This window comes from Coregonus lavaretus, assembly GCF_964263955.1.
Source record: "Coregonus lavaretus genome assembly, contig: HAP1_SCAFFOLD_1910, whole genome shotgun sequence".
NCBI lineage: Eukaryota > Metazoa > Chordata > Actinopteri > Salmoniformes > Salmonidae > Coregonus > Coregonus lavaretus.
Genome location: NW_028165234.1, coordinates 4,916 through 26,584, shown reverse-complemented (window position 1 = coordinate 26,584; position 21,669 = coordinate 4,916). Strand labels below are relative to the sequence as shown.

Sequence of the window (21,669 nt, the reverse complement as noted above, 5' to 3'; positions counted from 1 at the left end):
CACCACTGTGACCTGTACGCTCTTGTTGGCTGGTCCTCACTACATATTCGTCGCCAAACCCACTGGCTCCAGGCCATCTATAAATCACTGCTAGGCAAATCCCCGCCTTATCTTAGCTCATTGGTCACCATAGCAACACCCACCCGTAGTCTGCGCTCCAGCGGGTATATCTCACTGGTCATCCCCAAAGCCAACACCTCCTTTGGCCGCAATTCCTTCCAGTTCTCTGCTGCCAATGACTGGAACAAATTGCAAAAATCTCTGAAGCTGGAGACACTTATCTCCCTCACTAACTTTAAGATCACTGCACCTGTACACAGCCCATCTGAAATTAGCCCGCCCAACTACCTCATCCCTATATTGTTATCTATTTTGCTCATTTGTACCCCAGTATCTCTATTTGCACATCATCTCTTGCACATCTATCATTCCAGTGTTAATACTAATTGTAATTATTTTGCACTATAGCCTATTTTATTGCCTACCTCCATAACTTGCTAAATTTGCACACTGTATATTATATGTATTTCTGTTGTATTTTTGACTTTGTTTTACCCCATATGTAACTCTGTGTTTGTTTTTATCGCACTGCTATGCTTTATCTTGGCCAGGTCGCAGTTGTAAATGAGAACTTGTTCTCAACTGGTTTACCTGGTTAAATAAAGGTAAAATAAAATAAATAAATAAAATACTGATGGACCTGGAGTCATACTGATGGACCTGGAGCCATACTGCTGGGGTCATACTGATGGACCTGGAGTCATACTGATGGACCTGGAGCCATACTGCTGGGGTCATACTGATGGACCTGGAGTCATACTGATGGACCTGGAGCCATACTGCTGGGGTCATACTGATGGACCTGGAGTCATACTGATGGACCTGGAGTCATACTACTGGACCTGGAGTCATACTGCTGGACCTGGAGTCATACTGATGGACCTGGAGTCATACTGATGGACCTGGAGTCATACTGATGGACCTGGAGTCATACTGCTGGACCTGGAGTCATACTGCTGGACCTGGAGTCATACTGATGGACCTGGAGCCATACTGGTGGAGTCATACTGATGGACCTGGAGTCAAACTGCTGGACCTGGAGTCATACTGCTGGACCTGGAGTCATACTGATGGACCTGGAGCCATACTGGTGGAGTCATACTGATGGACCTGGAGTCATACTGATGGACCTGGAGTCATACTGCTGGAGTCATACTGATGGACCTGGAGTCATACTGATGGACCTGGAGTCATACTGCTGGGGTCATACTGATGGACCTGGAGTTATACTGCTGGAGTCATACTGATGGACCTGGAGTCATACTGATGGACCTGGAGTTATACTGCTGGTGGACCTGGAGTCAAACTGCTGGACCTGGAGTCATACTGCTGGACCTGGAGTCATACTGATGGACCTGGAGCCATACTGGTGGAGTCATACTGATGGACCTGGAGTCAAACTGCTGGACCTGGAGTCATACTGCTGGACCTGGAGTCATACTGATGGACCTGGAGCCATACTGGTGGAGTCATACTGATGGACCTGGAGTCATACTGATGGACCTGGAGCCATACTGCTGGGGTCATACTGATGGACCTGGAGTCATACTGATGGACCTGGAGTCATACTACTGGACCTGGAGTCATACTGCTGGACCTGGAGTCATACTGATGGACCTGGAGTCATACTGATGGACCTGGAGTCATACTGATGGACCTGGAGTCATACTGCTGGACCTGGAGTCATACTGCTGGACCTGGAGTCATACTGATGGACCTGGAGCCATACTGGTGGAGTCATACTGATGGACCTGGAGTCAAACTGCTGGACCTGGAGTCATACTGCTGGACCTGGAGTCATACTGATGGACCTGGAGCCATACTGGTGGAGTCATACTGATGGACCTGGAGTCATACTGATGGACCTGGAGTCATACTGCTGGAGTCATACTGATGGACCTGGAGTCATACTGATGGACCTGGAGTCATACTGCTGGGGTCATACTGATGGACCTGGAGTTATACTGCTGGAGTCATACTGATGGACCTGGAGTCATACTGATGGACCTGGAGTTATACTGCTGGACCTGGAGTCATACTGATGGACCTGGAGTCATACTGCTGGACCTGGAGTCATACTGCTGGACCTGGAGTCATACTGATGGACCTGGAGCCATACTGCTGGAGTCATACTGATGGACCTGGAGTCATACTGCTGGACCTGGAGTCATACTAATGGACCTGGAGTCATACTGATGGACCTGGAGTCATACTGATGGACCTGGAGTCATACTGCTGGACCTGGAGTCATACTGCTGGACCTGGAGTCATACTGATGGACCTGGAGTCATACTGATGGACCTGGAGCCATACTGGTGGAGTCATACTGATGGACCTGGAGTCATACTGATGGACCTGGAGTCATACTGCTGGACCTGGAGCCATACTGATGGACCTGGAGTCATACTGATGGACCTGGAGTCATACTGATGGACCTGGAGTCATACTGCTGGAGTCATACTGATGGACCTGGAGTCATACTGATGGACCTGGAGTCATACTGATGGACCTGGAGTCATACTGCTGGGGTCATACTGATGGACCTGGAGTTATACTGCTGGAGTCATACTGATGGACCTGGAGTCATACTGATGGACCTGGAGTTATACTGCTGGACCTGGAGTCATACTGATGGACCTGGAGTCATACTGCTGGACCTGGAGTCATACTGCTGGACCTGGAGTCATACTGATGGACCTGGAGCCATACTGCTGGAGTCATACTGATGGACCTGGAGTCATACTGCTGGACCTGGAGTCATACTAATGGACCTGGAGTCATACTGATGGACCTGGAGTCATACTGATGGACCTGGAGTCATACTGATGGAGTCATACTGATGGACCTGGAGTCATACCTCTGCTGGACCCATGCTTTAGTTGATTTTCATGTTAAATCTATGGATTCCTGGTCAGTTGGGAATCAAACTTATAATAATAATAATAATAATAATAATATGCCATTTAGCAGACGCTTTTATCCAAAGCGACTTACAGTCATGCGTGCATACATTTCTTTTTGTGTATGGGTGGTCCCGGGGATCGAACCCACTACCTTGGCGTTACAAGCGCCGTGCTCTACCAGCTGAGCTACAGAGGACCACATAGACTCTTATAGACTCTTGGTCAGTTGGGAATCAAACCTATAGACTCTTGATCAGTTGGGAATTAAACCTATAGACTCTTGGTCAGTTGGGAATCAAACTTATAGACTCTTGGTCAGTTGGGAATCAAACCTATAGACTCTTGATCAGTTGGGAATCAAACCTATAGACTCTTGGTCAGTTGGGAATTAAACCTATAGACTCTTGGTCAGTTGGGAATCAAACCTATAGACTGTTGGTCAGTTGGGAATCAAACCTATAGACTGTTGGGAATCAAACTTATAGACTCTTGGTCAGTTGGGAATCAAACCTATAGACTCTTGGTCAGTTGGGAATCAAACCTACTGTATGGTCAGTTTGTCTGGACCCATTCGGTAGTGTTTCCAGTTAGCTATGGGTCATTAGGGGTGATTTGTTTACTGCAGTTTTATGTACTGACTTTGATAGGTGGTTGTCTCACCAAGTTACCTTAAGATAAATGCACTAACTGTAAGTCACTCTGGGTAAGAGTGTCTGCTAAATGACTAAAATGTAAATGTATCTGTGTTTCCTGGATAGTGAGTGTAATGCTGAACCGTCGATGGAACTGTACATCTCGTTTTGTTCGGAATGAATCAGCTTAGAATGGATAAGGTCTCATGGATTGCTGAAAATATTTCTCCACAGTGACACAGTAGAGATGGTTGACAATGCTTTCAGTGCAACATGATCTGTATTATATTGGAACATTCAATGTAGCACGGTCAGAGACAAGGCCACAGCATTAAACCACAAGGTCTGGTTTATTTGCTGTCTGACAATGCTGGCTTTCTAAGCTATAATCAATGGTTGAAGAGTAAGGGATATTGCCAAACAACGATTATCTCAACCATTGTTCCCCAATAGGTCCTCAGGCATGTTTCACATACCAACAACTCTCCAGCAGAGACTGGAAATGGCTGGGTCTCTTTTGGCTTAGAGGAACCTTGCCATCGCTACTTTATCCACTTAAATAAAATACATAATAGTAGCTAGCAAGATGGAGGTCACTGGGTGCATTTCGCAATGGGCTACTGGCGAGTTCGCATCAATTACCTTCACTAAAACCACTGCAAAGGCTTTGCCTGAAAACTTTGGTTTCGAATCGCGACATTATGGCTTGTGATTTGTTAGGAGAGTTGCCTGTCTGAAGAGGACCCGCCCCAGAAGTTGCCAAAACAGTGTCATTGAAACCAGACCCTAGTCACTGTTGCCGGGTCGGGTTTTCCAGACTAAAGGGCTCTGGTCAATAGTAGTGCACTATAAAGGGAAACGGGTACCACCATTTGGGACGAAGCCAAATTTTTGTTTTTTTCACCTTTATTTAACCAGGTAAGCCAGTTGAGAACAAGTTTTTCATTTACAACTGCGACCTGGCCAAGATAAAGCAAAGCAGTGCGATTAAAAACAACAACACAGAGTTACATATGGGGATAAACAAAACATAATGTCAAAAATACAACAGAAAATATATATACACATGTGTGCAAATGTAGTAAGTTATGGAGGTAAGGCAATAAATAGGCTATAGTGCAAAATAATGACAATGTCATAAGCAGTTTCTCTTTATAATAATAATAATAATAATAATAATAATAATAATAATATGCCATTTAGCAGAAGCTTTTATCCAAAGCGACTTACAGTCATGTGCGCATACATTTTTACGTATGGGTGGTCCCGGGGATCGAACCCACTACCCTGGCGTTACAAGCGCCATGCTCTACCAATTGAGCTACAAAGGACCACATTAGACTTTAGACTCATAGGGCCTCCAGAACCTTATTGCATACCGCTTGTCATTCTCGGTGCATCTTTAAAGCAAATATTGGAATCTAAATACACCATTAGCACTCCATGTCTTCTAGTAACATAACTTTTGATTCCCCGCAGGCTAAATGTATGCAAATGCGAAAAACAATTTCTCCTTAATCTGATTCAGCGGTTACGCTTTGGCCATCTGAGAAGATAAAATGTCATTTACCCAAAGTATATTTGTGGTGGAAAAAGAATGTAGATCAACAACATAGTGAGTAAGTGACCAACTTCAAGGAGCCACCTAATCTAAACAGAACTGAGTCTGAAATGGCACCCTAGTCCCTATATAGTGCACTACTTTTGACCAGAGTCCGCAGAGGGAATATTGGAAATATGGGGCCCTTTTCAGACACAGCCCACCTGATTGTTCAGCCAAGTCAAGACTTAACTACTTTGATCAAGTCAGAGCAGCGGCTCTTTCAATGTCACAGAATAATTGCCAGACACCCCTGTGGACTGAGTAATTTTCTGGATTAGTCCATAGGCATTGTATATGTTTAGAAATCATCGGATCAGCCTACAGCAGGGGTGTCAAACGTCCGGCCCGCAAACGGGTTTAATCCGGCCCGCGAGATGATTTTGTAAAGTATAAAAATGCGCTGCAATTTTTCAATAAAATAAACTGCTGTTCCAATTGCGTCCACTGGATGGCGCAATAGCAATTGTGTTAAGCAAGCAAACTGTTTATACCGGGGCAGAGCAAGTAGGTCAAGTCTGTGTTTACTCACAGCCGAGACATCAGTGACGCTGCAGTGAAAGCTAGCTACCTCATTGCTAGTGAAATCGCAGTGGCTTCAAAACCATTTAGTGAGGGTGAATTTGTAAAAACATGCATGATGAAGGCAGCAGAGATTGTGTGCCCTGAAAAGCGTCAGGCTTTTGTAAATATCAGCCTGACAAGAAACACAGTTGCAGACAGGATTTCCGATCTTTCAGTGGATTTGGACAGCCAGTTGAAGCAAAAAGTAAAGTCATTTATTGCGTTTTCGGTTGCAATTGATGAAAGCACGGACATTACAGATGTTGCACAACTGGCCATTTTCATCCGCGGAGTTGATGACACATTGACCGTCACCGAGGAGTTCGTGGAGTTGGTGTCGATGACAGATACAACGACAGCAGCTGATATTTTTACCGCACTCGTCGGCGCGCTGGACAGGGTCGGAGTGGACTGGTCCCGCGCTGTCAGCCTGGCTACAGATGGTGCGCCCTCAATGATCGGGAAAAAAACATGCGTTGTGACAAAGTTCAGAGAGAAAGTGCAATCTGCAAATGGAGGACGTGATTTTTTGACTTTTCACTGTATTTTGCACCAGGAGGCTTTGTGTTGCAAGTCATTAAAGATGGATAACGTCATGAAGGTGGTCATCCAAACTTTTAATTTCATCCGATCCAGAAGCCTGAATCACCGTCAGTTTGACAGCCTTCTCAGAGAGAAAGACCACATCTATGGCCTGCCATACCACACTGAGGTAAGATGGTTAAGCCGAGGTGCTGAGGCGTTTCTTTGATTTTCGAGAAGAAATTGAACAGTTCATGGAAGAAAAGGGCAAACCAGTGTTAGAATTCCATTCCGCAGAATGGATGCAGGACCTTGCATTTATGGTGGATGTTACAGAGCACCTGAATAACTTGAACAAACAGCTGCAAGGGCTCAACAAAGTTGTCACGCAGTATTATGACAGCATACGTTCTTTCAAGTTGAAGCTGTCATTGTGGGAGACGCAACTTGCCGGTGGTGATGCAGCTCACTTCCCCTGTCTGAAAATGTGTGCGCGACCCAACATGTGGCAGACATGAAGCGGTTCAAAGATAAAATAACGGGACTGTTACGGGAGTTTGAGCAACGCTTTCAGATTTTTGGTGAACTGGAGAAAGACTTCAACGTTTTTTGCTCGCCAATCACCGTGAATCCCTCTGATCTGCCCGTCAGCATCCAACTTGAAATAATAGACTTGCAGTGTGACTCGGATTTGAAGGGCAAATTTGCTGCAGCTGGCTTGGACACATTTAATCAGAATCTCTTGCCAGGTTACCCCAACTTGACAGCCCTCGCTGCAAAACTGTTGTGCATGTTTGGAACCACATATCTTTGTGAGCAAGTTTTCTCTGTAATGAGCATAAATAAAACAAAGCTGCGCTCAAGGCTCACGCACAAGCACTTGAATCACATCCTGAAGTTGGCTGCCACTCAGGATGTGACGCCTGATATTGATGCGCTGGTGAAAGCTAAAAGATGCCAGGTATCAGGAGTCAAATAAACTATGCAACCCCACTTAACGTGCTACATGAGACACCCTGATATAGTTCTGTGATCTGTGATATACTTCTGTGAATCACTGAGGCATTGTGTGTTTGTGTGTTCTTTGTCCTCAGAACTTTCAAATAACTTGAGGTGTTTTATGATTAATAGTGATGTTGTGCTTTTGGACACACTGTCCTCAGGCTCCAGCTTTATGTTTATATGTTTTTATATTGATGTGCTATTGTTTTTAATTGATTTTATTTTATTTGTATATTTAACCTATTCTTGACTCTGTGGTTCTTGCACTTGTTTGGGGAACAGGATTTAATTCTTTTTATCTACATTTCTGCCTGAGAAATGACCCCCTGATATAGTTCTGTGATCTGTGAAACAGTTCTGTTAATCACTGAGGCATTGTGTGTTTGTGTTCTTCTTCTTTAGAATTTTCAAATAAACTTGACGTGTTTTATGATTAATAGTGATGTTGTGCTTGTACTATTTTGGACACACTGTCCTCAGGCTCCAGCTTTATGTTGTATGTTGATCGTATTAAAACAAAGAAAACAACCTGAAGTTGTTGTTTTTAAGTTATATATACCATGATTTTTCCGGTCCGGCCCACTTGGGAATAGATTTTCCTCCATGTGGCCCCTGAGCTAAAATGAGTTTGACACCCCTGGCCTACAGGCTAGTTAGGCCTACAGGCTAGTTAAGTCTACAGGCTAGTTAAGTCTACAGGCTAGTTAAGCCTACAGGCTAGTTAAGTCTACAGGCTAGTTAAGTCTACAGGCTAGTTACGTCTACAGGAGGTTAAGCCTACAGGCTAGTTAAGTCTACAGGCTAGTTAAGTCTACAGGCTAGTTAAGTCTACAGGCTAGTTAAGTCTACAGGCTAGTTAAGCCTACAGGCTAGTTACATCTACAGGCTAGTTAAGCCTACAGGCTAGTTAAGCCTACAGGCTAGTGAAGTCTACAGGCTAGTTACGTCTACAGGCTAGTTGAGTCTACAGGCTAGTTAAGTCTACAGGAGGTTAAGCCTACAGGCTAGTTAAGTCTACAGGCTAGTTAAGTCTACAGGCTAGTTAAGCCTACAGGCTAGTTAAGTCTACAGGCTAGTTAAGCCTACAGGCTAGTTACGTCTACAGGAGGTTAAGCCTACAGGCTAGTTAAGTCTACAGGCTAGTTAAGTCTACAGGCTAGTTAAGCCTACAGGCTAGTTAAGCCTACAGGCTAGTTAACTCTACAGGCTAGTTACGTCTAAAGGCTAGTTAAGTCTACAGGCTAGTTACGCCTACAGGCTAGTTAAGCCTACAGGCTAGTTAAGCCTACAGGCTAGTTAAGTCTACAGGCTAGTTAAGTCTACAGGCTAGTTAAGCCTACAGGCTAGTTACATCTACAGGCTAGTTAAGCCTACAGGCTAGTTACATCTACAGGCTAGTTAAGTCTACAGGCTAGTTACATCTACAGGCTAGTTAAGTCTACAGGCTAGTTAAGTCTACAGGCTAGTTAAGCCTACATGCTAGTTACGTCAACAGGCTAGTTAAGCCTACATGCTAGTTACATCTACAGGCTAGTTAAGTCTACAGGCTAGTTACGTCTACAGGCTAGTTACGTCTACAGGCTAGTTAAGTCTACAGGCTAGTTAAGCCTACAGGCTAGTTAGGTCTACAGGAGGTTAAGCCTACAGGCTAGTTAGGTCTACAGGCTAGTTAAGTCTACAGGCTAGTTAAGTCTACAGGCTAGTTAAGCCTACAGGCTAGTTAAGTCTACAGGCTAGTTAAGTCTACAGGCTAGTTAAGCCTACAGGTTAGTTACGTCTACAGGCTAGTTAAGTCTACAGGCTAGTTACGTCTACAGGCTAGTTAAGCCTACAGGTTAGTTACGTCTACAGGCTAGTTAAGCCTACAGGCTAGTTACGTCTACAGGAGGTTAAGCCTACAGGCTAGTTAAGCCTACATGCTAGTTACGTCTACAGGCTAGTTACATCTACAGGCTAGTTAAGTCTACAGGCTAGTTAAGTCTACAGGCTAGTTAAATCTACAGGCTAGTTACGTCTACAGGAGGTTAAGCCTACAGGCTAGTTACGTCTACAGGCTAGTTAAGTCTACAGGCTAGTTAAGTCTACAGGCTAGTTAAGTCTACAGGAGGTTAAGCCTACAGGCTAGTTAAGTCTACAGGCTAGTTAAGTCTACAGGCTAGTTACGTCTACAGGCTAGTTAAGTCTACAGGCTAGTTAAGTCTACAGGCTAGTTAAGCCTACAGGCTAGTTAAGCCTACAGGCTAGTTAAGTCTACAGGCTAGTTAAGCCTACAGGCTAGTTAAGTCTACAGGCTAGTTAAGTCTACAGGCTAGTTACGTCTACAGGCTAGTTAAGTCTACAGGCTAGTTACATCTACAGGCTAGTTAAGCCTACAGGCTAGTTAAGTCTACAGGAGGTTAAGCCTACAGGCTAGTTAAGTATACAGGCTAGTTAAGTCTACAGGCTAGTTAAGTCTACAGGCTAGTTAAGCCTACAGGCTAGTTACATCTACAGGCTAGTTAAGCCTACAGGCTAGTTACGTCTACAGGCTAGTTAAGTCTACAGGCTAGTTAAGTCTACAGGCTAGTTACATCTACAGGCTAGTTACGTCTACAGGCTAGTTAAGTCTACAGGTTAGTTAAGTCTACAGGAGGTTAAGCCTACAGGCTAGTTAAGTCTACAGGAGGTTAAGCCTACAGGCTAGTTAAGTATACAGGCTAGTTAAGTCTACAGGCTAGTTAAGTATACAGGCTAGTTAAGCCTACGGGCTAGTTAAGTCTACAGGCTAGTTAAGTCTACAGGCTAGTTAAGCCTACGGGCTAGTTAAGTCTACAGGCTAGTTAAGCCTACGGGCTAGTTAAGTCTACAGGCTAGTTAAGTCTACAGGCTAGTTAAGCCTACGGGCTAGTTAAGTCTACAGGCTAGTTAAGCCTACGGGCTAGTTAAGTCTACAGGCTAGTTACGTCTACAGGCTAGTTAAGCCTACAGGCTAGTTACATCTACAGGCTAGTTAAGTCTACAGGAGGTTAAGCCTACAGGCTAGTTAAGTCTACAGGCTAGTTACGTCTACAGGAGGTTAAGCCTACAGGCTAGTTAAGCCTACAGGCTAGTTACATCTACAGGCTAGTTAAGCCTACAGGCTAGTTACATCTACAGGCTAGTTAAGCCTACAGGCTAGTTAAGTCTACAGGAGGTTAAGCCTACAGGCTAGTTAAGTCTACAGGCTAGTTACGTCTACAGGAGGTTAAGCCTACAGGCTAGTTAAGCCTACAGGCTAGTTACATCTACAGGCTTGTTAAGCCTACAGGCTAGTTACGTCTACAGTCTAGTTACGTGTACAGGCTAGTTACGTCTACAGGCTAGTTAAGTCTACAGGCTAGTTAAGTCTACAGGCTAGTTAAGCCTACAGGCTAGTTAAGCCTACAGGCTAGTTACGTATACAGGCTAGTTACGTCTACAGGCTAGTTAAGTTTAAAGGCTAGTTACGTCTACAGGCTATTTAAGCCTACAGGCTAGTTAAGTCTACAGGCTAGTTAAGTCTACAGGCTAGTTAAGCCTACAGGCTAGTTACGTCTACAGGCTAGTTAAGTCTACAGGCTAGTTAAGCCTACAGGCTAGTTAAGCCTACAGGCTAGTTACATCTACAGGCTAGTTAAGCCTACAGGCTAGTTAAGTGTACAGGCTAGTTAAGCCTACAGGCTAGTTAAGTTTAAAGGCTAGTTAAGTCTACAGGCTAGTTACGTCTACAGGAGGTTAAGCCTACAGGCTAGTTAAGTCTACATGCTAGTTACGTCTACAGGCTAGTTAAGCCTACAGGCTAGTTAAGTCTACAGGCTAGTTAAGTCTACAGGCTAGTTAAGTCTACAGGCTAGTTAAGTCTACAGGCTAGTTAAGTCTACAGGCTAGTTAAGCCTACAGGCTAGTTAAGCCTACAGGCTAGTTACATCTACAGGCTAGTTAAGCCTACAGGCTAGTTACGTGTACAGGCTAGTTAAGCCTACAGGCTAGTTACATCTACAGGCTAGTTACATCTACAGGCTAGTTAAGCCTACAGGCTAGGTTAAGTCTACAGGCTAGTTACGTCTACAGGAGGTTAAGTCTACAGGCTAGTAACGTCTACAGGCTAGTTAAGCCTACAGGCTAGTTAAGTCTACAGGCTAGTTAAGCCTACAGGCTAGTTAAGTCAACAGGCTAGTTAAGTCTACATGCTAGTTACATCTACAGGCTAGTTAAGCCTACAGGCTAGTTACGTCTACAGGCTAGTTACGCCTACAGGCTAGTTAAGTGGGCATACTAAAAGGAGATAGGGGTGTTTGGCGTCTGCATTCATTGTTAGGCAACAGCAGGCAGCTGTCTGTATCTGTGAGAAGTTTATATTTTCCTTGACTGTTACCAGAGGATGTTGAAGTGAACTTCACAGACCTAGTTCCTGTCTAATGACACAATTGTAAATAGCAGGCAGAGTAAACTCAACAAGCTGTGACCCTTTTAATGGTGTTACTGCTTCCCGTCAGTGGCCAGTTATACACACACACACACACACACACACACACACACACACACACACACACACACACAGACACACACACGCACACACACACACACAAACACACACACACAGACAAACACACACAGACACACACACACACAGACACACACACACACACAAACACACACACACACACAAACACACACACACAGACACACACACACACACACACACAGACACACACACACACACACACACACACACACACACACACACACACAGACAGACACTGTTACGGATACAGGTATCCTGTGTCTTTTTGTGTTTCCTCTCCTTCTGCCCTAATAACAGGTGTCCTGTATGTTCCTGATTGGTGGTCGTTGAGGTGTCTGCTGATTGCTAAGGTGGACCAATCAGTGAACATTCCTCTGCATTGCACCACCTGTTGCTGGTTTTTCAATCACACATCCCATTGTATAAAAGCCGGTCAGTTGTGTTTGTTGTTAGAGAGAGAGACAATTTCTGTATGTGAGTATGGATACTGTGGTGTCCTGTTTTTTTGTTTACTCACTAAGTTGCTGGTTACTCTGTTTGGTAATTTTGTTAGAGACTAATTTCTGTATGTGAGTATGGATACTGTGATGTCCTGTGTTTAGAGAACTCACTAATTTGCTGGTTACTCTGTTTGGTAACTTTGTGTGTTTCTGGGAAAAGGGGAAGTTAAGCAAGCTGCCCTTGGGCATACATTACCCGTAGAAAGAACTGTCTATAAACACTAGTTGGACCTGAGCGGACCACCCCCTGTACTTTTGTATGATTAGCAGTAGCTTAGCGGTTCTTGAGGCAGGCAAGATCAGTTTAGTTTTTTTTTTTTACACTATTGTTTCATTTCTTGGGTCCTGCTCAGCCCTTTTTCCCAAACCTTTACCGTGTGTTCACAAATAAACATTTTATGTTTGACGGTAGTTTATGGTTGTCGTGTAGTTTTTCGTTTTCACTGTTCCATGTCATCATCCTAATTTGCATGAATTATGTTACGGGTCTCATGTCCATCCACCCTAGACGTTTAAAGCCACGGGGTTCGTAACATAATGTGGGGGCTCGTCCGGGATTTATCTCATTGATACTCATGCAAATTAGTTAGTGTCTGGTTCAGTGTTGAGCTTGGCAGCTGTAACTACCTGTTTTTTTTTGTGTGTTCAGTATTCGACGGCTCGTGTTGCTAGTTTAGGATGGCTACTTTTGAGTTGGATGCATTTTTGGAAAACCCTACGTGGGAGGTTTTTGAGAATTGCCGTAGAGTGGATCTACAGGCTTTGGCTGACCACTTTTCTGTACCCATACCGAGGGGTTTAGTGAAAGCAGAAGTTAGGGAAGTAGTGCTAGCGATATTGTTGAACGAGCGAGTGCTTGAATTACCGCCGCCTGACCCTGCTGCTCCTGTAAGCCCGTCTGTGTCTCAGGACGAGGCTAAGGCTCCAGCCACATGGCCCCGTTATGACCCACTCTCCCCACTGACTGACAGTGATGCCAGGATGGATGTCCGCTCGACACGGCTCCAAATGGAGGCGGAAGAGCGGGCACAAATCAGGCTAGACAAGCTGGAAACGCGTAGGCTTGATCAGGAACAGGAGACGCGTAAGCTAGAGGCAGAGCTGGAAACGCGTAGGCTTGATCAGGAACTGGAGACGCGTAAGATGGAACTAGAGGCAGAAACAGCGAGGTTAGTCTCTGCTCATACTATGCCTGCTAGTGAGCCATCCTCACCAGCTGTGTCGGCTGCTACTTTTGATATTAGTAGACAGATCACCTTAGTACCTGTGTTTAGGGAGTCAGAGGTTGATTCCTATTTCAGTGTTTTTGAACGTATAGCGGTAGCATTGAAATGGCCCGAAGAGGTATGGTGCCTATTACTTCAGTGTAAATTAACAGGTAAAGCCCAAGAGGTTCTGTCAGCACTACCTCTTGAAGACAGCTTGAATTATGACGTGGTCAAAGCTACTGTTCTTCGTGCCTATGAGCTTGTTCCTGAGGCATATCGACAGAGATTTAGGTCTCATAAAAAGGCTTCTACTCAGACTTATGTGGAGTTTGCTAGAGACAAAGGAAATCTGTTTGACAAATGGCACAGTGCTAGTAAGGTAACTGATTGTAACTCTCTACGGGAGTTAATCTTGTTAGAAGAGTTTAAAAATTGCTTACCCGAACGCATTGTAGTTTATCTGAACGAACAGAAGGTATCCTCACTGTCGGAAGCGTCTGTATTGGCAGACGAGTTTGTGTTGACGCATAAGAGCGTGTTTTCGGCTCGTACGGAGGGCAGGGCTGCGGAGTTGCTAACTTTTAGTCCTAGTCGACCAGCAGTACATCCAGCACGCCCAAAAGATGTGCGTCACTGTTTCTATTGTCATAAGGTGGGACATATGGTTAATGATTGCTTTCTGCTAAAACGCAAACCGGGGGATGCCTCAGCATGCCAGGCCGCCAACGGGTGTTGGGCTGATTCGTACGGTTGTAAGGCCGGAATCAAGACAGAGGCCTCATAGTGAATGTGGTTTGAAAGTCCCTGTCCCAGATCACAGTTATGAACCGTTCATTTTTGAGGGGTTTGTTTCTATATCAGATGACGAAGCGTCTCAGCGTCCAGTTAGAATCCTCAGAGATACTGGTGCGGCGCAGTCGTTCATACTATCTGATGTGTTGCCCTTGTCCAATAATACATATTGTGGTTCCAGTGTGTAGTACAAGGAATTGAAATGGGATTTGTCCCAGTGCCATTGCACTTTGTGAACGTACACTCTGAGTTAGTCAGTGGATTGTTCAGAGTTGGAGTACGTCCTATGTTGCCAGTAAAAGGTGTGACATTTATAAAGGGCAACGATATTGCCGGAGGAAAGGTGATACCCGTATTGGAGGTATTGGATAAAAGTGACCAGTCTCTCTCCGAGGAGCTGGCACAGGGTTATCCAGATGTGTTCCCTGCTTGTGCTGTCACACGTGCTCAAGCACGACAAGTGGGTGAAGTGATAGATTTGTCGAACACGATTATATTCAGAGAGGGTGACCCAGAGGATAGTTCGGGTGCTACCTCTGGTAAGCTGGTGCAGTCTGACCAACAGTCCAGAGAAAGGAAGAAGGATGTGGAACTTGTTGCTGAGGCAATACAGTTACCAGTTACTCGTGTGCAGCTGATCGCTAACAAAAAGGTTGACATTAGCCTGGCTAAATGTTTTTCTAGTGTTGTCTCAGAGGAGGAGCTAAATAAGAAAAACATGGCATACTTTATTGATGGTAATCTCCTCATGCGTAAATGGACATCCCATGTTGACGCTGGCGGAGATTGGAATGCTGTTTACCAAATAGTGATTCCTACAGCCTTTCGACAAAATGTTTTATCCCTCGCTCATGATCACCAGTGGTCCGGACATCTGGGAGTCACCAAGACTTATGATCGAGTTTTGCGACATTTCTTTAAGCCTGGTTTAAAACAAGATGTGGCTCAGTTCTGTCGGACTTGCCACACCTGTCAAGTAGTTGGGAAACCGAACCAGGTTATTTCCCCCGCGCCTCTTTGTCCCATACCGGCCATAGGTGAACCATTCGAACATGTGATGGTTGATTGTGTTGGACCATTACCAAAGACAAAATCTGGTAACCAGTTTATGTTGACGATTATGTGTGTGGCCACCAGGTACCCAGAGGCCATTCCTCTACGAAGGATTACTGCTCCGGTGGTGAGTAAAGCGTTGATCAAATTCTTCTCAACTTTTGGGTTACCTAAGGTGATACAAACTGATCAGGGTACGAATTTCCTTTCTAACCTTTTCAAACAAGTGTTAAAATCCTTGTCAGTTACACACCGTGTGTCAAGCGCATATCACCCAGAGTCTCAGGGTGCGCTTGAACGTTGGCATCAGACACTGAAGTCTATGCTCCGTAAATATTGCTTATCGTGTCAACGTCTCTAAAAGAAAGATAATGAGGGATGAGGTCGGTTATTTGCTGGAGAATAACCTGGCTATGCCAAGTTCAAGTCCTTGGAGTTCTCCGTGCATTCTGGTTCCTAAACCTGATGGAACGTCCAGATTATGTACTGACTATCGGAAGGTCAATGCTGTCACAGTGCCCGACTCGTTCCCGTTACCCAGACTAGATGACTGTATTGATACTGTTGGTGCTGCTACTTATGTAACCAAACTAGATCTTCTAAAAGGTTACTGGCAGGTGCCATTAACCTCACGTGCCTCCGACATCTCTGCCTTTGTGACCCCAGACCACTTCCTACAATATGCTGTCATGGCATTTGGGATGCGGAACGCACCAGCCCCTTTCCAACGCCTGGTTAACACAGTATTGGCTGGAGTTCCTAATTGTAGTGCTTACCTTGATGATCTGGTAATTTATTCAACTGAGTGGTCTGATCATGTTAACACTCTAAGGGTAGTGTGTGAACGTCTAGCAACCGCTTCTCTAACCCTGAACTTAGCAAAGTGCGAGTTTGGGAAGGCCACTGTTACTTATCTCTGTAAACAGGTCGGCCATGGTCAGGGTGCGCCCTGTAGATGCCAAGGTCTCAGCTATAAACGCATTTCCCGCACCTACCACCAGAAGAGAGCTACGCCGCTTTTTAGGGATGGTTGGCTACTACCGTAGTTTTTGTAAAAATGTCTCTGCGGTAGTTGCTCCATTAACGGATTTGCTCAGTCCGGCGAGAATATTTGTTTGGGTCTGAAGATTGTCACACTGCTTTCAACACTGCTAAAGCACTCTTATGTAGTACTCCTGTTCTTGCTGCGCCAGATTTTGAACGGCCGTTTAAACTGGAGGTAGATGCAAGTGCCAGAGGTGCTGGTGCTGTTCTACTGCAGCCGGACCAGAGTGGAGTGGACCATCCTGTCTGTTATCTTTCACGGAAATTTAACAAATGTCAGACGAACTATTCCACCATTGAACAAGAAGCTCTAGCTTTGTTGTTAGCTCTGCAGTACTTTGAAGTTTATGTTGGTTCCAGTGCATTACCAGTGATAGTGTATACTGACCATAACCCCTTAGTTTTTCTCCACCGGATGTACAACCAGAACCAACGCTTATGCGTTGGGCACTTGTCGTGCAAAATTATAATTTGGAGATCCGCCACAAAAAGGGGTTGGATAATGTGTTGGCAGATGCTTTGTCTCGTGTTTAATGATCTAGGTTTTTTTTGGTTAGCCCGGCAGGATGATTTTTGAATTTTGGGTGTTGTGATGGTATGTGTGTCGCAAACCATTGTGGTTTGCTCTTTTAAGGGTGGGAGTGTTACGGATACAGGTATCCTGTGTCTTTTTGTGTTTCCTCTCCTTCTGCCCTAATAACAGGTGTCCTGTATGTTCCTGATTGGTGGTCGTTGAGGTGTCTGCTGATTGCTAAGGTGGACCAATCAGTGAACATTCCTCTGCATTGCACCACCTGTTGCTGGTTTTTCAATCACACATCCCATTGTATAAAAGCCGGTCAGTTGTGTTTGTTGTTAGAGAGAGAGACAATTTCTGTATGTGAGTATGGATACTGTGGTGTCCTGTTTTTTTGTTTACTCACTAAGTTGCTGGTTACTCTGGTTGGTAATTTTGTTAGAGACTAATTTCTGTATGTGAGTATGGATACTGTGATGTCCTGTGTTTAGAGTACTCACTAATTTGCTGGTTACTCTGTTTGGTAACTTTGTGTGTTTCTGGGAAAAGGGGAAGTTAAGCAAGCTGCCCTTGGGCATACATTACCCGTAGAAAGAACTGTCTATAAACACTAGTTGGACCTGAGCGGACCACCCCCTGTACTTTTGTATGATTAGCAGTAGCTTAGCGGTTCTTGAGGCAGGCAAGATCAGTTTAGGTTGTTTTTTTTACACTATTGTTTCATTTCTTGGGTCCTGCTCAGCCCTTTTTCCCAAACCTTTACCGTGTGTTCACAAATAAACATTTTATGTTTGACGGTAGTTTATGGTTGTCGTGTAGTTTTTCGTTCTCACTGTTCCATGTCATCATCCTAATTTGCATGAATTATGTTACGGGTCTCATGTCCATCCACCCTAGACGTTTAAAGCCACGGGGTTCGTAACAGACACACACACACACACACAGACACACACTCACACACACACAGACACACACACACACACAGACACACACACACACACACACAAACACACACACACACAGACACACAGACACACACACAGACACAGACACAGACACACACACAGACCAGTGACTAGTCACAGACCAGTGTTTCAGTGAGAAACCAGTGTTTCAGTGAGAGACCAGTGTTTCAGTGAGAGACCAGTGTTACAGTGAGAGACCAGTGTTGCAGTGAGAAACCAGTGTTACAGTGAGAGACCAGTGTTGCAGTGAGAGACCAGTGTTGCAGTGAGAAACCAGTATTTCAGTGAGAAACCAGTGTTTCAGTGAGAAACCAGTGTTTCAGTGAGAAACCAGTGTTTCAGTGAGAGACCAGTGTTTCAGTGAGAGACCAGTGTTTCAGTGAGAAACCAGTGTTTCAGTGAGAGACCAGTGTTTCAGTGAGAGACCAGTGTTTCAGTGAGAGACCAGTGTTTCAGTGAGAGACCAGTGTTTCAGTGAGAGACCAGTGTTTCAGTGAGAGACCAGTGTTTCAGTGAGAAACCAGTGTTTCAGTGAGAGACCAGTGTTTCAGTGAGAAACCAGTGTTTCAGTGAGAAACCAGTGTTTCAGTGAGAGACCAGTGTTTCAGTGAGAGACCAGTGTTTCAGTGAGAGACCAGTGTTTCAGTGAGAGACCAGTGTTTCAGTGAGAGACCAGTGTTTCAGTGAGAGACCAGTGTTTCAGTGAGAAACCAGTGTTTCAGTGAGAAACCAGTGTTTCAGTGAGAGACCAGTGTTTCAGTGAGAGACCAGTGTTTCAGTGAGAGACCAGTGTTTCAGTGAGAAACCAGTGTTTCAGTGAGAGACCAGTGTTTCAGTGAGAAACCAGTGTTTCAGTGAGAGACCAGTGTTTCAGTGAGAGACCAGTGTTTCAGTGAGAGACCAGTGTTTCAGTGAGAGACCAGTGTTTCAGTGAGAAACCAGTGTTTCAGTGAGAAACCAGTGTTACAGTGAGAGACCAGTGTTACAGTGAGAGACCAGTGTTTCAGTGAGAAACCAGTGTTACAGTGAGAGACCAGTGTTTCAGTGAGAAACCAGTGTTACAGTGAGAGACCAGTGTTACAGTGAGAGACCAGTGTTACAGTGAGAGACCAGTGTTTCAGTGAGAGACCAGTGTTACAGTGAGAGACCAGTGTTTCAGTGAGAGACCAGTGTTTCAGTGAGAGACCAGTGTTTCAGCGAGAGACCAGTGTTACAGTGAGAGACCAGTGTTTCAGTGAGAGACCAGTGTTTCAGTGAGAGACCAGTGTTACAGTGAGAGACCAGTGTTTAGACCAGTGTTACAGTGAGAGACCAGTGTTACAGTGAGAGACCAGTGTTTCAGTGAGAGACCAGTGTTTCAGTGAGAGACCAGTGTTTCAGTGAGAGACCAGTGTTACAGTGAGAGACCAGTGTTTCAGTGAGAGACCAGTGTTGCAGTGAGAGACCAGTGTTTAGACCAGTGTTACAGTGAGAGACCAGTGTTAGTGAGAGACCAGTGTTACTCAGGAGAGTTGAGTCAAATATCTGTCTTTTTTTCTTCAATTATTACAAAATATGTTAATTGTTAATTGAATTAATTGTAGAATTCCAAACAACTGTGTTTGTTCAGGAGGAGCCAGAAGAAGGAAGAATAATTATTTATTATCCACTATCACCGGGAAACAGGGTCGTTTTTGGGTTCTGCTTCATCCTAAATAAAGTGTTTATCAAAAGTGCACCGTTCCTTTTCTGTTGCTCATGTGTTAATTGTTACTGTAGGAGCATTTGGCTTCACTAGACAATTCTGTTTACGTCCGACTGCTTGGAAGGGGGTGACTCTCTCCGAGTCTCGCCCGGGACCTCCGGAGGGGGCTTAGGATTCGTGAGAAGTTTGCTAGTTTACGCTTCAGTAGTAGGTCTATCCGTGGGTATGGAAACCTCCAGAGAATCTACTGTAGTGTAAAAACGCTCTAAAGTGTATCATTCCTGTTCTGTTGGTCATGTGGTGTTTCCGCTATCTCTCCTCCTGCATAGTTAAAAAACCACCGTGTCGGTCAGATTGAAGGACTAGTAAAACCACTGTGTAAAGTTCTATGGCTAAATGTTTTAACTATAAAAATGGTCCTTATTTGTTGTAACCCTGTGTATCTCCTCATGTGGTTATGTAGGGGGCTAACAGGATATCGACCCTGTGTATCTCCTCCTGTGGTTATGTAGGGGGCTAACAGGATATCGACCCTGTGTATCTCCTCCTGTGGTTATGTAGGGGGCTAACAGGATATCGACCCTGTGTATCTCCTGTGGTTATGTAGGGGGCTAACAGGATATCGACCCTGTGTATCTCCTCCTGTGGTTATGTAGGGTGCTAACAGGATATTGACCCTGTTCTGTTCATGTGTTTCTCCTGTTTGAGCTGCTGTGGTGTTTACACATTGTGTTTCTCTCTTCCTGTGTTTATCCTGTAGGTGGCAGCCAGGGCTGGGGTGTACGACCTTCTCAACCAGCTGGGTTTCTCCGAGTTTGAGAACCTTCGGGACACGCCACTCGCTAGGCTCCGCTGCCGCTGGCAACGACAGAACGTCCAATCACGCCCCTACAGAGGGGTGTTCATCTGAGCTGAGGAGAGATCACTGTGAACTGCCAAACTATGTCTGCTTCTGAAATGACACTCTATTCCCTATACAGGGCAGGGATTAGAGGGCCATTTTATGCAACCTATGTCCTCCTGTGCTCTTCTTTTTTATAGTTTTAAAATGTAATAATGCTTTTTTTTTTTTTTTAATGTAATAATGCTTTGTGTTTTAAAATGTAATAATGCTTTGTGTTTTAAAATGTAATAATGCTTTGTGTTTTAAAATGTAATAATGCTTTGTGTTTTAAAATGTAATAATGCTTTGTATTTTACCCTCGTATCACTCCGATACTGTATTATTATAATACTGCTTTTTTTCAAACCCACTACCAATGTTATTTAGTATTTGAATGAACAGCTGTTTTAATACTGTCAGTTGGTATTGTCTGGTTCTTCTTCGTCTGCTCTGCTCTGACTGGCGCCAAGATTCAAGCTGACATTTCTGCCACGTGCTCTATTGTTTCATTGTTAATATAGGAGCAGAATGAATTCATATTTAGTCCCTTTTTTTTTTTTTAAGACAGAAAAGGTATGAACTGACTTACTTAGAATGGACCGTAATAGGTTTTATCAAAGGAAGTGTATATTCAACTGGCAGAACAAACAGCTTATGCATAGGGGTTCAAATGAAGGGTTAAAGTAGGGTTAAGGTTCGGTTTAGAAACGAGGATTATGTTAAGGTTAGTTTCAGAGGTTACGGTAAGGGTTAGAGTTAGGAAAAGGCTTAAACTTTGGGTTAGCGTAACTCCTCAATCGCCATTAATTTTCTGCCGGTTAAATAGACACAACCTTAATCAGAAGACAGAATTGTATTTGTCTGTACTAGAATGTATTTGAACGTTTCTCAGTTTAAAATATAGTTGAAACTGCAGACTTTTTTTTTAAATGACAGCTTCTTTGTTTAAATGGAATACATTTCTGTTACATTTAATCAACATACAGTATCAGTCTCCAAGTCCACTCCCAAGCATTCATCTGCCAAACTGCTGTAGATGCTGCCAAAGCTGAGCTTCTGCTCTGTGTTTTACTGCTGCTCGCATGTGCCTCTTGTCCTCAATTCTTCACAGCAGTTGCTCCACTCATTAAAGGGGCAATCTGCGATTGGTACATCGATTTTCAGATTTTTAAAATAATGATATATATATACCAATTTGATTCTTGAAGAATGTAACTT

General features: G+C 44.3%; 1 protein-coding gene across 1 annotated transcript in view; it reads left to right on the top strand.

The window, feature by feature from the left end:
• Positions 1-21,368, top strand: part of LOC311116100 (paladin-like) — a gene marked incomplete at its 5' end in the record, with an annotated part of 44,643 nt that extends 23,275 nt beyond the window's left edge. The window contains one exon of the mRNA XM_084191228.1: positions 20,329-21,368. Within this exon, the coding sequence (XP_084047354.1) occupies positions 20,329-20,478 (150 nt within the window). The remainder of the gene's footprint in view (positions 1-20,328) is intronic.
• Between the last annotated feature and the right edge of the window lie 301 nt (positions 21,369-21,669).